This window comes from Tachypleus tridentatus, chromosome 3, assembly GCF_004210375.1.
Source record: "Tachypleus tridentatus isolate NWPU-2018 chromosome 3, ASM421037v1, whole genome shotgun sequence".
Lineage (NCBI taxonomy): Eukaryota > Metazoa > Arthropoda > Merostomata > Xiphosura > Limulidae > Tachypleus > Tachypleus tridentatus.
The window spans coordinates 22,705,955-22,728,749 of NC_134827.1; the positions used below are offsets into that span (position 1 = coordinate 22,705,955).

General features: G+C 35.3%; 1 protein-coding gene across 13 annotated transcripts in view; it reads right to left on the reverse strand.

Annotated features, from left to right (window-relative positions):
• LOC143246519 (polycystin-1-like protein 1) overlaps nt 1-22,795 on the reverse strand; it is a 352,075-nt gene that overhangs the window by 208,940 nt on the left and 120,340 nt on the right. For all 13 annotated transcript variants that reach the window (XM_076493355.1, XM_076493361.1, XM_076493363.1 and 10 more), the window contains 3 exons: nt 10,262-10,602; nt 8,160-8,246; nt 3,442-4,726 (listed from right to left, as the gene is read on the reverse strand). In XM_076493355.1, coding sequence (XP_076349470.1) covers nt 3,442-4,726; nt 8,160-8,246; nt 10,262-10,602 — 1,713 coding nt within the window. The remainder of the gene's footprint in view (nt 1-3,441; nt 4,727-8,159; nt 8,247-10,261; nt 10,603-22,795) is intronic.

Genomic DNA, 22,795 nt, shown 5'->3' on the forward strand with positions numbered 1-22,795 from the left:
AAACGTCATTCCTTGTTTCTAACGAGGGACAAAAGTGGCCTACATAGTAGTTAACGTTCTCAGCTACAGGTCGAATGTCCAATGTCTGATGCCCTCAAAACGCTCTACATTTTTCAGCTCTGGGCGCGTCATAAAAGTAACAAAAAAACTGGAAATTCGATTCAGAGTAACCGCGTAAGTAATTGATACTTCTGATTATTTGCTCATCCCCCCCAACAGTCAATAAATGCTCAAGCCTCGAGTTCTCTGGTCTCATCGTATAACCCATATGCTTCATGAGGTACGTTCAGGTTGAAAACGACAAATAATTTTAAAGACCTTAACCCATTACATCTGATCTAAAACTCACTTTATTATTTATAACTGGAACACGAAAATCCATTCAGAGCACTAGCATAAAGCTCCACGTGGCCTGGGACTTAACTCTATTATTTATAACAAGAGTTAGCAACTCCACTTAGTCTGAAACCTTCATTTTCAACAAAATCACAAATTTTCACGAGTTCTGGGGCTTAATTATACACTTTTAACAGAAGCTTATTAACTTCACGTTGACTCGGCCCTAATTCTATTTTTAAAACGGCATTTAACTTTACGTGGTCTAAGCCTTGTACTTTTTTTTATATTATTCCTAAGAGGATTAGGAATATTTCCTTTTTCTTTGTGTAGTTCTTAAGTAATTTCTGGAATAAAAAAACAACTGCCATTCCGGTGCATTCGATCAACAGCCTTGTTCAAATACATACTACAAGGTGTTCTTGTCCATCAGTGAGTCGGCAGGAAGCCTACAGACTTTCTAAGCTAAAATCTGGGGCTCGATTGCCCGTGGTAAATAACGTGCAGATAACTCATCGTACGTAGCTTTGCGTTAACACAAATCTTTCGTGTGTTATACGATAACGATCTTTACAGGATAACATTAGATGATTAAAAGATAAATTCTACGTAGTTTCCAAATATCTATCTCTGTGTGTAGTTTGCTATAAACAAAACCTATCCTTAACAAAAATAAAAACGTTGCACTAATCGAAAGGATCCACAGGGAACAAACTATAATGTGGGATATAAAATATATCCTAGATTTGAGAGGTGACTGAGAAGTTGGACCCACATTGCGATGGGGATACACTGTCTATCAGTCCTAACCTCCATTCGCCAGTTCAAATGAAGAATAATAAAATAATCAAAAAACAGAAATTAGGAGAGGGAGATATGGGTGCTCAAGCCCATAACATCCCACATCTATATTACCCTTCACTGCCTGCAGACAGTTGTAAGAAGGTGATTACTCTCCAAAGTAAAGAAGGAAATAAATAATAACGAAAAATTGTTTTATTTTACTTATGTGTTCAGTATATATATATATATATATATATATATATATATATTCAATGGTTTGACTTTGCTCTCAACATATACGAGAATTATAACAGAGATTAGAAACAAGTACAATGATCCTGTCCTTGGACTTAACCTGACCAGGTCAATTTTCCTCACGAATAATATAAATTCACAAGTGCAGTTAATTTTCTCTAGCACTTCACTGATTTCTTAAACATTTACAAGCCTGTATTAACCAATACGAATAAAACGTGGAAAGGGGCATGTCCTAGTGATTAATTGTCGGGCTCCGTTCTGAAAGATTCGACGTTCGAGTCACGATACCATGTAGGCAGATTATAAAAGTCACAGTCTTCTTAATCGGTTAAGCTAGCAATGCAATGGCCTTGTGATTTCGCCTTTTTCTGATTGGCTGTTTTCCTTGTGGTCAGTAGTTCAAAGTCAGGGGGCGACTACAGCCGAGTCTTACATTTCTGCCTTGGCAGTTTTGTACGTACGAGGTACTGAACAGGTTACGAATACCAATAGAAATAGAAAACCAAACAGACATAAGCAAGCAATAGGTCAAAAAAAAAAAAAAAAAAAAAAAAACAGTAACAGACAAATTTGGTGATACAGTAGATCAAATACGATTTAAGAATTTGGGTGATAGCATCTCGTACATTCACTAGAAACTATATAACAGTATTGTTCATGTGGAGATGACACATCCTTCCTTGAACAACAGTTAGCAGTACACTACCGATAAACTATATAACAGTATTGTTCATGTAGAGATGACATACCGTTCCTTGAACAACAGTTAATAGTATACTACCGAGAAACTATATAACAGTATTGTTCATGTAGAGATGACACATCCTTCCTTGAACAATAGTTATCACTATACTAATGAGAACCTACCCACATATAAGGATCTTTTTTTTTAATTTAATGTCTGCATGTCACAGTTCACTCTAGTTTAGCGTATAAACATTTAAAATAAATTACATGTTCACAAACTTATTTTAGTAAGAACAGTTAAAATCAACTTTCTGTTTCTAATCCTCGACTGAAAGAATATACTTTCCAGAATATTCAACTAATAATTTTATTTTGAATTCATTTATTTACCAGTTTTCGCATGAGATTAAAAACTAATAAGAGGGGGAGCCACTGATTATCTTAAGACTATTACTAATGTTTCCTTAATTACATGAAAAGGCACTTTACATGATATTCATTTCGCTCTTTCTGAGCATATGTATGAAAATGTTAATTTTTTGGGGCAGTAGTTTTTCATAAAAAACATATGCTTTAAAATCAAATTCCAATATTATTATACTATCATCTCGTGAGGTTGGCCTTGCATCATTAAGTAATTATTTCACCTCTTGGTGGCGTTTTTATCAATCAGTTACATTCACATGAAACATGTTCACTGATCTTTCAAAGTTATATTTATATTTTATTACGAATATTTATTAAAGTGAGGGTAAAAATAGATGATGAAAGATGTTAATGTATATATTAATTTCTAAACAGGTTTTTAGGGTTCGTTAAGTTATTACTAATTTGTTATTCACAAAATTAATATTAAATTATCTTCAAAAAGAATAACCTTGAAATTCATCACACATCATGACGATAAAAGTTGTGAAGATGATTTTGACAGGCAACAGTTATTTTAAAATGACAAAATTTAGACTCGAAAACTACATTTTGTTTAAGCAAGATGAAATCTTAAAATGCCAAATAACACCATATTAAAATATTCAAAAATTATGTTTGGTTTTTTTAAGATAAGGCACATTGCCAAAGGAAGGCAATTTTTGGAGTGTTCAGGCCATTGCCACAGTTCAAAAATGTGACACACGATATGTGCAAAGCATACCATTTCTAAGGGATGGAGGTCTGGAAGCATGCTCCACTCAAAGATTTAAAAAAAAAACTTATGCTACGAGATTGACTCTTGAGCCATTTTAACTACAAAAACCTGCATCCAAACAGCGTAATGCATTGATTTAAAAGAAGCAAGTGTTGATATATAAACTGTAGCTACACATGCCTTCAAGCATTAACCAAATACCACTTTACTGAAATCAAACGGGGAAAACTTACCATCAACGACTGCAATTAGCCGAATGCGTCGATGAGTCACTCGGCATCCGTTTGTCGCTATACCAACAGTCTGGAAAGGTCGTTCAACAAAAACGACAGTAAATGCGGTAACTTCTGAGACATTGTTGACTGCTACAACAGTCACATTGTATTGGTTAGCTTCATTAAGACGGTGTTTCAAGAGAAACGTTTTTTTGTGGTCGGTAATCATTTCAGAAGATATTTTCAGTTCTGGTATCTTCAGCTTGACTCTGATGTCTGAGCCCTGTAACAACGTAACTCGAACTTCGAGAATGCTCCCTGCAATGATGGGCGAATTGGAACTTACGTGGAGTCCACTCACCTCTTCTTGAACTTCCACTGGTGAGGTCAAGCTAGCTCTTTCCTCACTAACTAGGTTCTTTGCTAGTACGGACACCAAGAACGAACCTGCTACTGGAAAAGTTACGACGACCGTACAGTTTGTGAGATCTGACTGGACAGATTGCAAACAAGAAGTACAGTTTAATCCCAGATCCCACGAACAGGAAACGTCACTTCCTGTGCGATAGGTGGCTTTAAAACAGATAGTATAACCAGAGCGGACAATGTGCGTCTCTAATGGAATCAGAGTAACACCAGACACCTTATCTTGTACGGTGAAACTAAAGGAATCACTAATAGAGTTTATAGGGCCCAATACAGTGGCGTAAACACGATACTGACCAGGATACATGAAACGGAACTCCCAAGACAGCATGTCTTGACCCTTTTTGATCTCTTCAGTAACTAAGCTATTTGTCTGATTAAACAACCGCCATCGGACATGCCTGCGAAAAATAGAATCCTGTTCTCGAATGATCTGAAAACGAAATTCCACAGCTGTGTCCGTTTCAACATGTTTTTCTGGAAGTATCATTCTGCCCTCTAGTAACTGATACACTCGAACAGCTTGTTTCATCTCAGCAGTCTTTCTTAAATAACCATTATCGACAATAACAGAAGGATAAAATTCACCTTCTCGATGATAAGAATGGCGAATAGTTAAATCAAGCTCACAGCGTGAACCATAGTCTGCAACCACCATCACGTCTTTTCTCCCGTGGTTTCTGTTCGTAATTTGGGTGTCAGAAAGTTGTGCTTCGATTTTGTGGTCATCGTCAAAGCCCATCGAGAGTTGTGTTCCGAGACGATTGGTTGTTGTTACTGAAACTAGAAACTTCACAACTGTTTTGGGTTGAAAAACTGATTTAGAGTCAGGATGGAGTGACAGGGTTAGGTTCCCCAATTTTTGGTCGACAGCAACCTGTGAAAGAAAAAGGAGAACCTGAATTATGGCTGGCAATGGTCTACCAATAATCAACATTATGTGTATTTATTTATAAATAAAATAATAAACGATAACATTCTTCCGTATTTAACAACATGTGTTAGGCTAATGCTAAGATTTTAACACAATTGAATAGCCTATACCACGCACACGTATATATATTTTTATTACTTTTTTAAATACACAAATTTATTACTGAATAAAATCAAACTACAAACTAAATTTATAAACAACTGTGTGAATATCTTGAGAAAAGCCTGTGAAAATAATTAAGAACGCTTCTTTGTTGTGTTGAAGCAAAACGATACACAATCTTTCGTGTTCAGGTCAGTGTGTGTGTAGGTGTTGTCGGTCTTTTACAGTGTCCTGGCGGATTGTGGAGAGCTTGTATGATATGTTATAACACGCTCTCCACAATCCACCAGGACACTATAAAAGACCAACAATACCTACACACACAGTGACCGACTTTCAAAACGTCGTCCTCTAGACTTGTGTCTCCACAACAGGCAGTTACCGTCCCTTCTCCAAAGTTTCATCATGAATACTCTGCCTAGACAATCTATCAAAAGGAATTTATATTTTTTTCTCCATTTTTCACGACTTTCCAGGTCTAAATATTAACTTAAAAATTTCTCATGTTTTCGCATAATACGTAACATCCCTGTAAATATCTGGTTTCATACCATCTTTAGCAATACTTTAAACTGATCATACACATTCCAGGTAGAGCTTTTGTCAATATATTTTACTTCAGACTCTGGTGACCAACTAACCCTAAAAAAACATCTACCTACTCGGAATCACCTATAACTGATACAAACTGCATACAGTACTATCAAATGTTGCACTAACTCTCATCAAACGAGTTTTTCAACCAGATTTCCAGGTGTTGCAAAAACATGCACATGAATGCATCTTTTTGTGAATCTTAACAAAAAATTTTGGAACTGAAGGTGATTTTCAAGATGTCAGCACGACAGCTGACACCTTAATTTTAATCAAACACAGCTTATTGTTTATAGGACATAGGAACAAATGTGATCAAATGATAAATAAAAACTATGCAACTATTCGTTGATCAAAGCACGGGGATAAAACGTACAATGCACAGTTTTAGAAAAATATATCCAACATTTTCATACAACAGATGACTTCGTTTATTTACAAATAAGCACAGAATGGGCTATTTGTGATCTACCTACCACGGGTATTGAAACCTGGTTCCTACTGGTGTACGAAAGATTATTATATACTTAACAATTCATCAAAGCAAATTAAAAACAACTATAAACTCCAATCATCACTTACAATGGTGTTCAAAGAGCTCCATGGAATTTCATGGTTCTGCGAAGGGTCACCACGGGTTTCCCATAAAGATAACAGGTAATGGTGGTAGTCTTTTTCAATTACTGAGTTTTAAACATTTCGAGGATCAAGGATATTTTTTTAAAAATCCCAAGTTGATATTCAATCTTTTCCATGTAGCTTGCAATTCTACATTGATAATATTATAACGAAATTGGTTACTTTCATCTAGGCTAAGCTTTTTAAGGGTGAGTGGGCTAAGGGTTGATATTTCGTGAAACAGAACCGTAGATAGGTTAGGGTGGGAGGGGAAGTTGTCCAGAACGTAGTCGGAAGGGTGGGGGCAGTCCGAGCATTGATCCTGGTTTGGTTCGCGCAAAGCTACACGAGTGCTATAGGCACTAGCCGTCCCTAATTTAGCAGTGCAAAACAAGAGGAAAGACAACTAGTCATCCTCACCCACCGCCAACTCTTGGGCTACTCTTTTACTTACGAATAATGGGATTGACCGTCATTGTATAACGCCTCCACGGATGAAAGGGCGAGCATGTTTGGTGTGACGGGGATTTGAACACACGACCCTCGGATTACGAGTCGAGTGTCTCAACCACCTGGCCATGCAGGAGCCAATAATCCTGTTATTTTATAATTTATGCGGAGCTATAAGAGACTGGAAGACAGATATAAAAACTTACCACTTGATTTTACCATTGGAATTAAGCAAGATAAGCTGTTCTGTGTAGTATGGTATGGTACTTAAGTTCCCAACTTCAATCGATATTAAGTTATAACGTATATTATAATTATGTTCATATTTTCTAGTGTTGAACTATTTACCAGATCATTTAGGTTTAGGTTTCAGGAAAAGGTAAAAAAATCAAGACTCGAAAAATAGCATATCTAGTGTTCCGAACATCCTAAAATTCTGCCGACTACGAAACATTACTTAAAACATGCTCGAAAGGGATTTTACTGTATCTGTCATTACTGTTTGTTTTTTGTTTTTTGAATTTCGCGCAAAGCTACTCGAGGGCTATCTGCGCGAGCCGTCCCTAATTTAGCAGTGTAAGACTAGAGGTAAGGCATCTAGTCATCACCACCCACTGCCAGCTCTTGGGCTACTCTTTTACCAACGAATAGTGGGATTGACCGTCACATTATAATGCCCCCATGGCTGGGAGGGCGAGCATGTTTGGTGCGACCAGGATTCGAACCCGCAACCCTCGGGATTACGAGTCGAACGCCTTAACACGCTTGGCCATGATTACAAGTCAAGCGCCCTCACCCCCTTGCAATGCCGGGCTTCTCTATGGAAATGAACAAACCTTAAAGTAAAGTGAAAACTGAGGTTTACTGTTATATTAAATGCGAAAAACTGATTTCATAAGTAATTCATTTAAGTCCTAGTAATTACCTTTAAAATATACTTATTAGCTATCCTATGTTATAAAAACACATGAATTTGATGGAATAGCGTCAACGAATAACAAATTTGTTCTGCAAAGTTCAGTATACTATATGGAACTTCCGCAGACCAACAAGCACGAACCACGAGAGGTACGACGCAGTTTGTGAAACCTACCGAGGGCGCAGAAATGACTGGCTCTGCCAGTGAAGGAGTGATTGAAGTGAGAGGATTCCATAGCTTCGTAAAAATTGAGGATCACTTTTCATATACACAATTATTAATTTATATATATTCAAAATGGCTGACTCAACCTCTATCCTAACCATATAACCATCGTACTTACTATCCGTTAAACATTCAGAAAACTATACAATACAGAGAGATACATCACTTTGTCATTTTATGGACATGTATCTGATAGATGCACATTTGCACTGAAATTCTTCCACGTACGTATGTACCATCTAATAAAATTATACAGTGGTCTTAGCCGTGATTTAGAAATGCGTCAACAACTTCCTGTGTTTTCAAGGTAACGTACTAAAGAATTATCGACAAATATATGGTTCAATGTAGTCAATCTAAAACTCTATCTAAAGCACTTTTATATTGAGTATTTGCATTTTAAGAAGGCCTATTTTTAAATGAAAATAAGCGTAGATGCTCCAATGAAAGCTTTAGATGAGTACTTACAATACAAAACGTGTCACTGAGAGATCCAAAAGGACTTGTCACTTCAACAGTTATACGGTGAAAACCTTCAGTTTCGAACGTATGATTCTGTTAATAAAAAGAAACAACCACACATTAAGTAAATTCTTATTAATAGACGTAGAACATTTCACACACACAAACTATTTTCACTGTCATGGAACGCCTTCTTGTTATTTAGTTTCAGCCTTAAAAAGGGCGATACTGAGTAAAGGTTATGAGAAACACGTTGTATTAATACAAGTTTTTAATTAATTAAAAAAAACATATGTTTTACCGTTGTAATGGCTTCCAGTAACCTGGAGTGGTTTGATTAATGTGTAAGGACAACATAGTTATTTTCTGCCGTTGTTTTATCAGAACTGACGCGCCTGACAACAAATGCATGTTATATCATTGATAGCCCATACAGATTTACAATATCTGTAGCTTCCAAAACAATGTATCAGAGGGTTCCTCGTATCAAGATTACCAAAGTGTATTGTTTTATTTCATGCGGTCTTGATATAATTACTATGAAAGCTGACTACAAGTGTTTCATCACGATCTAGTCTAGCTGGATATAATTTACAACGAAACTTGGCTACGAGCGTTTCCTCACGATTTAGTCTAGCTTGATGTAATTTACAACTAAACTTGGCGACGAGTGTTTCCTCACGATCTAGTCTAGCTTGATATAATTTACAACGAAACTTAGCTACAAGCGTTTCCTCACGATCTAATCTAGCTTGATATAATTTACAACGAAACTTAGCTACAAGCGTTTCCTCACGATCTAGTCTAGCTTGATATAATTTACAACGAAACTTAGCTACAAGCGTTTCCTCACGATCTAATCTAGCTTGATATAATTTACAACGAAACTTAGCTACAAGCGTTTCCTCACGATCTAGTCTAGCTTGATATAATTTACAACGAAACTTGGCTGCGAGCGTTTCCTCACGATCTAGTCTAGCTTGATGTAATTTACAACTAAACTTGGCGACGAGTGTTTCCTCACGATCTAATCTAGCTTGATATAATTTACAACGAAACTTAGCTACATGCGTTTCCTCACGATCTAGTCTAGCTTGATATAATTTACAACTAAACTTGGCTACAAGCGTTTCCTCACGATCTAGTCTAGCTTGATATAATTTACAACGAAACTTAGCTACAAGCGTTTCCTCACGATCTAGTCTAGCTTGATATAATTTACAACGAAACTTAGCTACAAGCGTTTCCTCACGATCTAGTCTAGCTTGATATAATTTACAACTAAACTTGGCTACAAGCGTTTCCTCACGATCTAGTCTAGCTTGATATAATTTACAACGAAACTTAGCTACAAGCGTTTCCTCAGGATCTAGTCTAGCTTGATATAATTTACAACGAAACTTGGCTACAAGCGTTTCCTCACGATCTAGTCTAGCTTGATATAATTTACAACGAAACTTAGCTACAAGCGTTTCCTCACGATCTAATCTAGCTTGATATAATTTACAACTAAACTTGGCTACAAGCGTTTCCTCAGGATCTAGTCGAGCTTGATATCATTCATTCAAAGGTCCAAATATCTATTAAATTCTTAAATATCTTCCACTAGAACGAGCGAGTACCAAAGTTGAACATTAGCATTTGTGGAATGTTTATTCTCATTAATATCAGTAGTGTTGCTGTTCAGCCAAAACACTTCCATGAAATAAGTGAACTGGTTAACTGAGTGCCACTGTTTTTAAAAGCAGAACGCATATTCTAAAGCTTGTTATTAAAATTCAACAGTTTAATATCAACTTAATTAAAGTACAATTTAAGAACATTGTTTAAAAACTATTGTGTTCAAAATTGTAACAATTTAATCACTTTATAAAAAATATTGTTCCGCCGTTAAGTTTGAAACGTTTAGTAAGGAAAGCTTTGAATAGGATAAGTTCAAGAATTACTGAATAGATGTTCAATATGTTTGTAAGAGCTTCATTCTTACACCTAGTTAACTCGCTTCTATATTTATATTTTGATTATTAGCTTACAACGAAGTTCTTAAAATGGGACCTCTGACTTGTGTCAGAGTGTAACTTCTTTAGAATTTTATTTAGTGAACTTACCACATTGCTCTGTTTGCAGCTTACACCAATACAAGATGAACTATTTCTACCGCCAGATGGAGTTTCTGCATAGGTGGTGTCGTCATCACTAAAGTGCCAGTGATATGACAAGTCTGCACCTTGGGCTAGTAAAACCTGAAGTGGCACCCTCTGTCGAGTAAAAAAAATCATAGGGGGAGGCTGTTCTGGTAGGACTGAAATATACGATGGGATACACGACGGGGTGTTCAGCTGTTCAGGAGGTGTAGACACTATCAGACGCATGCCAGCAGGTATGGGTAGAATAACCTCCACCACCCTCTCTGATGATCGGTTGTAAAAGCCAGTGTTAAAGTTAACTTCTACAGCAAAAAAAAAAAAAACAGCATGAAGCAAAATTATTCCCAAACGAACGAACACACAAGTCTGATTATTAATTGATCTACCAAGATTTAAAAATAAGTTAAAAACGAGAAACGATACAATGTGGTAGTCTGCTCCCTTCATTCTAAATAAAGAGTTTCAAACGCAACTTCCGCAATTATGAGGGACCTTGAGAAGAGAGTATGTCATATGGTAACTAGGAGCTAAAGAAGTTTGTAAACAAGAGACCTGGTACTTAACCAGTTACATAATAGCTTTAAAGTTAAAGATTTAAAGATATACACAAACTTAGTTGCTAATGTTCTAATTTTAATATTACCAGGAACAAAATGAACAAGTTCGGAGTTCACGTTAAAACAGAGTTTGATATGGAAAACACTGTTGATATAAATTATTTTGAAACGCTAGATTATAAATTACTTGATGGTGCTAAGTTTTTTGTTTTTTTTTTAAGAGGTTCTTTATGTAAGGACTGAACTGGAAGCAACCTTTTCAGATTAAAGGCTCACAAAAATTTCCAAGCACAAAGCTTTTGCAGGTAGGAAGTTTTAAATTCACAACTGTCATAGGCGCTTGGTCAAACAGAACAGGTCAATAAGAAATTATATACTAAAATCCGGGATGTTAATGACAATAGTACTGAGGGTAATAATTAGAGAATAATTTTAGACACACTGATTGAAATCGTGTGAAGTCAAGAGAAGGATTTCTTGAAGCTATTAAACTAATTTTAGACACACTGATTGAAATCGTGTGAAGTCAAGAGAAGGATTTCTTAAAGCTATTAAACTAATTTTAGACACACTGATTGGAATTGTGTGAAGTCAAGAGAGGGATTTCTTGAAGCTATTAAACTAATTTTAGACACACTGATTGGAATCGTGTGAAGTCAAGAGAGGGATTTCTTGAAGCTATTAAACTAATTTTAGACACACTGATTGGAATCGTGTGAAGTCAAGAGAGGGATTTCTTGAAGCTATTAAACTAATTTTAGACACACTGATTGGAATTGTGTGAAGTCAAGAGAGGGATTTCTTGAAGCTATTAAACTAATTTTAGACACACTGATTGGAATCGTGTGAAGTCAAGAGAGGATTTCTTGAAGCTATTAAACTAATTTTAGACACACTGATTGGAATCGTGTGAAGTCAAGAGAGGGATTTCTTGAAGCTATTAAACTAATTTTAGACACACTGATTGGAATCGTGTGAAGTCAAGAGAAGGATTTCTTGAAGCTATTAAACTAATTTTAGACACACTGATTGGAATCGTGTGAAGTCAAGAGAGGGATTTCTTGAAGCTATTAAACTAATTTTAGACACACTGATTGGAATCGTGAAGTCAAGAGAGGATTTCTTGAAGCTATTAAACTAATTTTAGACACACTGATTGGAATCGTGTGAAGTCAAGAGAGGGATTTCTTGAAGCTATTAAACTAATTTTAGACACACTGATTGGAATCGTGTGAAGTCAAGAGAGGGATTTCTTGAAGCTATTAAACTAATTTTAGACACACTGATTGGAATCGTGTGAAGTCAAGAGAGGGATTTCTTAAAGTTATTCAGGATTGTTTCTTTATATCAAGTATTAGAGGCCAATTCTACACAGTTAACATTATGTATATGATCACATTACACACACTCGCTCAACTAATAACCACCTATGAAATACGAATTATTGCTCATATACTACGCTAACACCATGGATGGTGTTATCGGGTTTTGCAACCCCAGCTAAACCCAGTGACTGCTTATTCGCCTTGTATTTTTGCAAACCGTACAAGTCAAAAATTGAACGTAGTTAAATAATATAATAATTAGTTCAGATGTAAAGGTTTCCAAATATCTTAATGGTTAAAACAAAAATCCGGGAAAATTACATCCGCATAAATGTTCATAATAATGTGCCATTACAAGACTTTAGTGATTGATACACAGTGACTCTAACAGTAACGAATATGAAATAATTGGTTTCAGTTTTTACTCAAAATATGACACCCCCCCCAAAAAAATCAATTGTCAGGAAATCTGTCCATATCCACATCGTATTTTAACAAACCCTAACTTGTATATGTTGATGATAACGGAACTCACTCGTCTCCGACATAGTTTCAGATTAATTTCTAACAGCACGGGACGGTATGGCTTCCAAGAGTCTTGTAATAAAATTCTGTCGTTACATAGTAAGAACCGACAAGGTGAAACCTGAGAACCACAGCAACTGACAATATTAACTTACGGTTAAAACATATTCTTAAGAATAGACTATCAAATTTCACCCTTCACATTCATTTTGAACATCAGATGGAGGCGTGACACCCGTGATATTATTATAGTTTTATTTTATGAGACGCAAGACAACGGCAGGAATTCCACGGTTAATACCAATATTTCCTCTCCTCTGCTACGATAAGTCGTCGTTAACTTGGGTGGGGCTCAACACCGGCCAGTTGGCATAGCTGGCACACGGCCTTTACGTCCAGGTTTTACGTATGGACAAACAGTACACATATACCTCTATATACTGATGGGCGAGACATGCATGGATCGAATGGTCTTGTCTAAATAATAATGGAAGTGACAGGACGACTGCGGTAGGTGCCATCACGAAATCGTATGAAAGATACATAACTGGTATGAACACCAGCAAGACAAATCCACGTGAATTATGGTGGAAAACTCAGCTCTTTATGAAAACTGTTACTTATGCCAAGAGAAACAACCTAAATTAGAAATATCACTAATTAAGCATTATAACCGCTTCTCTTAAAGAAAATACGTCACATCGAACAACCGCGAGGCCGTAAATATAACAAGTACACAGCTTTAAGTAATCCAAGATGAAAGTGTTTTCAACAAATATTGTAACACAAAAAAGAAACGGCTAATCACATTCTAGAAGAAAATTGTGTACCTCTAGTGTGACAGCTGTAAGTCTACGGGCTTACAACGCTAAATACCGAATTCTATTCCCCGCGGTGGACACCTGCAGCTTTACTTTTTTAAAAAAAACAGAACCTAGAAAAAACGATCTTACACAAGTTCGACGTTTCGGCTTTAGCCTTTTTTAGGTATTTTAAAAGTTGCCAATTTTACTGTCACAAGAGAAAAACAAAGAATCAATTATTTTCTTCTTCTTGTAAGTATAAAATATTTATTTCTTGTGAACGTTTTGCAGAACAATATTTAACTGATAAAACTAAACAGAATTCCTATGGTATGAACGTTTTTTCATAAGCAGGCGAAGCATGTAACTACAATTAATTGTATTTGTCATAAGACGGTTTATTAAGCCTCTCTTATTTTTTAACACAAACTCCTAATCTAGTCCTTTACAAATCTGAGAATTAAAATAGTGTATAATAACAATATTTCAACAATTTTTATAAAAAAGTTTCGAAAGAACGACCTTTACACATCCAGATATATAATTTTTTTTTAGTCAATGTTTCGCCTTTATGGCTTCATTACTTACGGTCTGATGTTAGAAAATTCGTTAAATCATAAAACTGCCTGTGATGTTCACTTCTTGTCTGCCACAACGTGCGTCTAACAATATATATATTATTATAATTGTTTTATTATTGTATTGTTCTATTATAGTTTAGTAATAATACTAACTATACAACTATACTAATATATTACATATATAAATATTTTGACATATAAAGAGAACTACAATATGTTTTATGATTAGCTAACACAATACACAGACGGAAAATGGAACTCGCCAAGAAACAACAACCAAGTTTACACAGTATCCAACACAGAAGGATACTTGACGTTCTTAGATGTAGTCCTGTAGATAATAAAGAATGTAAAAAGTCAATAATTCTCCATTACAAATCACACCAACCAGAACAAGTCAATAGGGTAGGAATAATAGAATTAATCAGAATAAACCGAAATTGCTCCACACTAAATGATACTCAAACTGTACAAAATGATTTTAAAGCACTAATATTACGGATACCTTGAATATTACATCCATAATGATTTCAAATCACACACAAAACACAACACATTACAACAGCAACAGGCCCAAGACAAAAGCATACATGAAAACACTTAAAACGAACATTCCTTCAATAAACAACACAATCACAACAAGGATTAATAAGCCATTACACAATCTCAACTGCCAATAAACATAACACAAAAAATCCGATGAAACACTGAAAGACATCTTAGTTTACTCTGTATTCTCACAATCGTGTCAATAAACAATAATTCGTCAGATAAAACGGAGCAGGGTTAATAAGCCACATCAAAAACGTTATCTATCAAATCATTTGTAATTTTTATGGAGAAACACGTAAAAAGAAGAAACCAGAAGACCTTTTCACGCGCGTATTTTAGAATACATCAGTGTGTTATATACGTACGACCAACACAAAACCACTCTGACAAACACGGTACGCCAAACATAGAAATAACATTTAAAGTTCCTATTTCACAAACAACCACATATCTTAAAGAAAAAACATATATGGAAGTTACACTCATTAACGAAAAAAATAATACAAAAACGAACAGAGACAACGGGTGGTACGTGTGACTAAGTTGCAATTCTTAACACAGCTTATCATAACAATACAAATTACTTTCAGTTTAACACTTACGTACTCTGGAATATCACAGTCTTACAATTTATTCATAACACTGCTTACAAACATTGTATCCTTCCCACTTACTATTGTTTCTTAACAGCTTCAACTTTCCAGCTACGTATTTTTCATAAAACATATTATAATTCTCTTTATTTTAATATCTCATAAAATATATGTAATATATTAGTACAACTGTACACTTAGTATTATAGCTACACTATAATACCAGAACAATGATGAAACAATTACAATGATTTATATATTGTTAAATGTACGTGGCGGCAGACAAGAAATAGAACACTACAAGTAGTTTTATAGCTTAAATATTCTAATATCAGACAGTTATGTATATTAAACCTGGTGAAGCCACAAAGGCGAAAAGTAGGTTAAAATAAAACTGGTAAGTTATATATATACATCTGGAGTGTTAAGATTGGTTTTCCAAACTTTTTATCAACAAGTATAAATCCCTCCAGTGTGCAGTACAATATTTGAAAGAGAACAAAAAATGTTTTAACATAACTATATTATTTTTTGATAGATTGTTTAAGCAGAGTATTCATGATGAAACTTTGTAGAATGGGGAACAAGTTGCCGTCGATTCTACAAAGTTTCATACTATATTGTTGTATTAAAGAGCTTATGTAAACATGTTTCTACCACTATGCTGCTGTTGTTCACAGTATCTCCGCCGGCCTGAGCAGCTCTGAGTTTAAAGTAGCGCGTAGCCTGTTAAGGAAATGATGGATACAGTGTGGTTTAAGTACTGTTATACGAAATTACGAATGTGGTGTTCAAATATTTACTAGGCCTAACATAATATCTTATGATAAATATAATTAAACATAATCTCTTTCTGACAGAATGCAACTACTGTGACAACAATGATTTAGTTGTCAAGATATCTTGACAAAAAATAACTTAACGGTGTTTCTGTAAGTTTGACTTATGAAAGCGCGTGTTTTTTCAATAATATAGTTCTTTGATATTTTTCTGATATACCACAATTAATCACCCTAATGCTTAAGAAAGACATTAAATACGTGCAATACATAAAATACTAGATTTAAAAAAAAATCAACGTTTTATTTCATTTCTTTTTCAGAAATATTACTATGTTATGAACACTGACAATGCAAATAAATGTTATATGATTATTTTCAAACTTGTAATTAAAATAAGATTTTTTTTCTTATATTCTACGAACTTCAAATATGTTTCCTTGATGAATCAGCGAATATTTAGTGGACTGACGACAATAAATTCTGGGGTTGAATTCTTCAAATGGGTATAGGACAGACGTGTCACTGTGTAGCTTTCAATGAAACAAAACAACAAAACTGAAATTCTGAAGACATAAAAGCCAACTGGTGTGTGGCATAACTGTGAAAAAACATGGTTTTTATTATGTAAGAAATGATTCCAAATAAAGTATAAGGAATTATTTTCATAATATCAAACATCGCCACCTGGTAGTAAACTGTAGAGCCAAAGATAAAATATACTGAACGTTGGTGTAGTTAACTCAAATATATCGTATTATCCACATATTCTTGAAGATAAAGGTACCTATCCCACAGACAGTAAAACATTTTTGAAAACTGAGTAAAGCGCCATCTCTCTCTATTAGTTACAAAGAACAGTTTTTCTTTCAGAGTAAAATTACAAATGTATAAGCAACAGTTTGTTTGTTTTGAATTTAGCGCAAAGCTATTCGAGGGCTATCTGCAACAGCCGTCACTAATTTAGGGAAGGCAATCAATCATCACCACCCACCCCCAACTCTTGGGCTATTCTTTTACCAACGAATAGTGGGATTGACCGTCACGTTATAACGCCCCCACGGCTGAAAGGGTAAGCATGTTTGGTGCGAGTGGGAATCGAACCTCCGACCCTCGGATTACGAGTCCAGTGCCTTACCCCACCTGGCCATGCCTATAAGCAACAGAGTCAAGTACACTAAACCAGTAACGTGCTACACAAATTACATAGACCTGCGGGAGTATTATCTTAAACTTCTTACACGCTTCATAGTAATTTCTATACACTGAATCCGAAAATGATATTCATTTTTCTACATCCTGTACAGATTTTTCACAAAATTTCTTAATGCAATATTAAAAGAAATAGTACAACACGTAGTTTAGATGTTAAAATACGTAGATTTTACACGGACATCAGAATGAATGAGGATTCAGATTCGTTTGACATCATCAATGTTCCTCTCTTCTCATCAGTTTGTTTGTATTTGTCACCAAATACAAGAATAACATACTATCAATGTGGTACACGAAATAATAATTTGATCTAAGTAAGTTTGTTTTCTTCCTATTTTCCAAAAATCTTAACGTGATAGGAAAAAATATATATATTTTTCTATCACGTAAAAATTTCGAAATACATACATTATTTTCGAATCATGGAAAATCTGTTCCTAAAATAAAACTTATGAAGTTTAATTTTGCAGGCCTATGTTATAATACTTTATATAAATATAACTTTTATTAATTAAATAATATACAGGACCCCCGCTGTTACAGCGGTAAGTCTACGGATTTACAACGCTAAAATCAGGGGTTTGATTCCCCTCGGTAGGCTCAGCAGATAGCCCAATGTGGCTTTACTATAAGAAAACACACACACAAAACACATAAATAATATAGTAATGGTGTCTTTAACAAATTAGCTTATTTTTGTATCAAAACTTCTTCACACGCTGTACTGTTAACTGCGAAAAATAAGTTTTTAGATGCAAGTTGGAAAAACATTTCACTAAAAGCCAGAAATACAATAAATGGACTTAAATAGCACGTAGTCACATTTTCGCAAAGTTTTAAACCAACAGGATTTGTGGTTAACAAAAATAAATAACCAAACAAACAGAACTGTTTACAATATAACACAAAAATTCAAGTTAAAACAAAATGTCATGGGTAAAGGTTTATCATTTGACTTCGACACACAATATTTTTAATAATGAAGAAAGAAATTCCTAAAACGTAACTAGTAGAAGAAAGTCCAAGTGAAGTTGAATAAGTGCAACTCTCCATGTCCCACAACAGTTTAACTAGCAGGATAAATACATTTCCCACACTTTGTTTTCAGTTGATATAGTAGTAGTAGACAATTGAGTGCCTCCCCCCCTCTGGAACTGCGACAATTCTTTGGATTTACAAGGCTAAAATGAGATATTCCATTACCCTCCGCAGACACAGCAGATAACCTGTTGTGGCTTTATTATATGAAAGCACACACCAAATTTCCGGTGTATTGTAAAACGCCAGGTGGTTAAGGCACTCAACTTGTAATCTGAATGCCGCGGGTTCGAATCCCCGTGGCACCAGACATGCTCGCTCTTTCAGCCGTGGGTGCATTATAATGTGACGGTCAATCCCACTGTTCGTTGGTAAAAGAGTAGCCTAAGAGTTGGCGGTGGGTGGTGATAACTGGCTGCCTTCCCTCTAGTCTTACACTGCTAAATTAGGGATGGCTAGCGCAGATAGCTCTCGTGTATTTTTGCGCGAAATTCAAACGAAACCAAACACTTTAGTATTTATAGCACCTGTAAATGAGTTTATGGTTGAGTTGCTTTGAATTTCGCTCAAAGCTACATGAGTAATACATGGATTTTAAATAGGTTGGTTGTGTTGCACTTTGAGCTACTTATACCGAAAATTAATTATTGAGCAGTTCAGTCATGCTAAGTGTTGCTCAACAACAGCACACAGTAAATCTACATTTTTTTATTTAAGTGAAGTCACATTTTGAAATATGCATGGCAGTGTGACAGGGTAGAATATTTTACTTGCAAATTAAAATTTATCAAAATTATTCATGTCTGTTCTTCTGTCATTACAAAAATGTATGTTAAGATTTACTTGCGTGCACAGCTTTTCAAATGGAGCACGGAAAGCGACCAGATCATAAACAGACGAACTTTCGGACAAACGCCACAATTCGTATTTACTTAGAAGATTTAATATATTTTTTGATGTAATGACGTGGCGCCATCTACAAATATAGTTAATTTATAACTATATAAATAGTTATAGTGGCGCCATCTATAAATATAGTTAACGTATGCTTATGATAATAAATGCCCAGTAACAGCAATAATGGGGTGGAGGGGTTATAGATCCATCATTAGCATGCCCCTTGTTCTGCACTATCACTCCACAATATTTGATTTAGATTGACCCAGTGACCTATTAGTAGTCAGATAAGGAAAATCACACACACACACACATATTAGTAAATGTATTTACTTGGGGAAAATAGTATTTCAATAAACAAACAAGTTGTTGTTTGTAATTAAGCACAAAGATACACAAAGGGTTATCTGTGCTCTGTCCTACACATGTAGCAAAACCCGATTTCTTACGGCAAAACTCCGCAGACACACCGCTGTGATTCTTAGAGCACCATGAATATTATGTGCATTTTATCAAACATAGGTTTTTGAGATGAAAATATTTTATATTCCAAAAGGATGGTTCTCATAACAGTTGAGCCGCTGATTTCCTGATTTCAATAAATTCAAAGTTCCTGCAGCAGAAATTATAGACTTAAAAATACCATACAAAACTAATCTAGTTCTTGTTTAAGGTGAACAATTACCTGTTTGATATTCCTTACATTTCACATATAATACATTCTCAACTCCGACCATAATTTTATATAATATTTGTAATTGCAAGCCCGGCATGGCCAGGAAGGTGGTTAAGGCACTCGACTCGTAATCTGAATGCCGCGGGTTCGAATCCCCGTTTCACCAGACATGAGTGCATTATAAAGTGAAGGTCAATCTCACTATTCTTTGGTAAAAGAGTAGCCCAAGAGTTGGCGGTGGGGGGTGATGACTAGTTGCCTTCCCTCTAGTCTTCCACTGCTAAATTAGGGATGGCTAGCGCAGATAGCTCTCGTGTAGCTTTGCGCGAAATTCAAAACAAACAAACAAACAAACAAATTTCTAATTGCGGCAAAGCTACTAAGGCCATCTACCGTTGTTCCTAATTTGAAATACTGATCACAGGAAAGAGAACAATCAGCAAAACTCTACCATCCATTGTCCACGCTAAAGGACTGACTCCTATTCTTAATATACATATAGAGTCATATGGTTATATACACACACACACACACACACACACAACTATATTTTAGAGTAAGCCAAATCAGATATCAATTATGAATCGGGACAAAAGGCTTTGATACCAGAGAACTGAATGTTATTGTCAGTAAAATGACTTAAAATAATACTTCTATAGATATGTATGTGTGAGTATCCATCTACATGTATATAATGATAGCCTTTCTCGCTGATGCTTAAATCAGATTTTACCGTTCTGTGATCCTGTTGATTGTAAGCCTATGACACTTAAAAACAAACTTGATAATTTCTTCAGCGCGTCATTTCTAGAAATCCAATTCAGCTGTTCAGCACGAATGCACTGGCAAATGTGCTTATCGTCAGCTGGTAGAGAGACCTCACTAAATCCACTTTCTCTGAAAACTCTGTAACAAGATTTCGTCAATCCAACGCTGTCTGCTGAACGTGGTCAACAAACACAAGTCTTGCAACCCATTCAATGTCTCTTCTAATTCTCACTACGAATCCGAGCTATGCAAAACTACTAACCAGTACTTCCACGACGACACAGCACGAAAAAAGTAGCTGACCAATCCAAAAATGAGATGAATCAGAAGGGTTTCTTTTCAAAAATATTTATCATTTCGCTACAGCAAAAAATAGCTTTAGTTCCGTCCATGTTTTTATTAAAACCTAAAGGTTGTTTTTCAAACGCTTTTCTCGAGACTCCATTAATTTTATTAAAATTAATGATTTTATGATAATAAAAATTTATCATTTCGCTACAGCAGGCCTGGCATGGCCTAGCGCGTTAAGGCGTGCGCTTCGTATTCTGAGGGTCGCGGGTTCGCGCCCGAGTCGCGCCAAACATGCTCGCCCTCCCAGTCGTGGGGGCGTTATAATGTTACGGTCAATCCCACTTTTCGTTGGTGGGTGGTGATGACTAGCTGCCTTCCCTCTAGTCTTACACTGCTAAATTAGGGACGGCTAGCACAGATAGCCCTCGAGTAGCTTTGTGCGAAATTCCAAAACAAACAAACAAACAAATTGCTACAGCAAAAATAGCTTTAGTTCCGTCCATGTTTTTATTAAAACCTAAAGGTTGTTTTTCACACGCTTTTCTCGAGACTCCATTAATTTTATTAAAATTAATGATTTTATGATAATAAAAATTTTTCATTTCGCTACAGCAAAAAATAGCTTTAGTTCTGTCCATGTTTTTATTAAAACCTAAAGATTGTTTTTCACACGCTTTTCTCGAGACTCCATTAATTTTATTAAAATTAATGATTTTATGATAATAAAAATTTATCACTTCGCTACAGCAAAAAATAGCTTTAGTTCCGTCCATGTTTTTATTAAAACCTAAAGGTTGTTTTTCACACGCTTTTCTCGAGACTCCATTAATTTTATTAAAATTAATGATTTTATGATAATAAAAATTTATTATTTCGTTACAGCAAAAAAATAGCTTTAGTTCCGTCCATGTTTTTATTAAAACCTAAAGGTTGTTTTTTCACACGCTTTTCTCGAGACTCCATTAATTTTATTAAAATTAATGATTTTATGATAATAAAAATTTATTATTTCGCTACAGCAAAAAAATAGCTTTAGTTCCGTCCATATTTTTATTAAAACCTAAAGGTTGTTTTTCACACGCTTTTCTCGAGACTCCATTAATTTTATTGATCTTAAATTTTACGCTAATTCTTTGAAATTTCACCTACCTGGAGATCTAGTTTGACTGGGTATCGCGCTTAATGTGTTGACTTTAATGCTAGACATTTACTTCAGAATTGGTCATACAAATTAAAGTTACATGGGTTTGGAAAAAGAATCATTTAATCAGAAGTGGTCAAAACCGTAGCGAATTTCGGGAGATACTATACGAATTGAAATTATACACAAGAATACATAAAAACCAACAGTTGGGTATGTTAAAACTAGATAAAATGATCAATAATTTGAAAACTAGCATGTATCAAGCTCCAGAAGAGGATGACATACAGTTCGTTAGTCCAGTGATCACGAAAGTAATGAGATGTTACATATATATTCACTGACTACTCAACACGAAAGAGGGTGTGGCTATTTTTTTTATTGATTTGTGAGTGTTCAAAATTCATTGTTCCAGACCAATCTCAATAGCAAAATACAAATTCATTAACTGTCCGTGTCCAATACACATACAAATATATATATATATATAAAATCGAAACATTAATTTCAACTAATGGACCTAATTTCGTAACAGTTAACCAGTCATTGGTGCTCCCAAAAGCATTGTATTAGTGTTCGGGTGATCTACAAGTTATTCCTACATAAGAACATATAGAGAAATTCATAAAATAAGTGCTAATTTAAAGAATATAATAGGCCCGGTCTGGCCAAGCGTGTTAAGGCGTGCGACTCGTAATCTGAGGGTCGCGGGTTCGCATCCCCGTCGCGCCAAACATGCTCGCCCTTTCAGCCG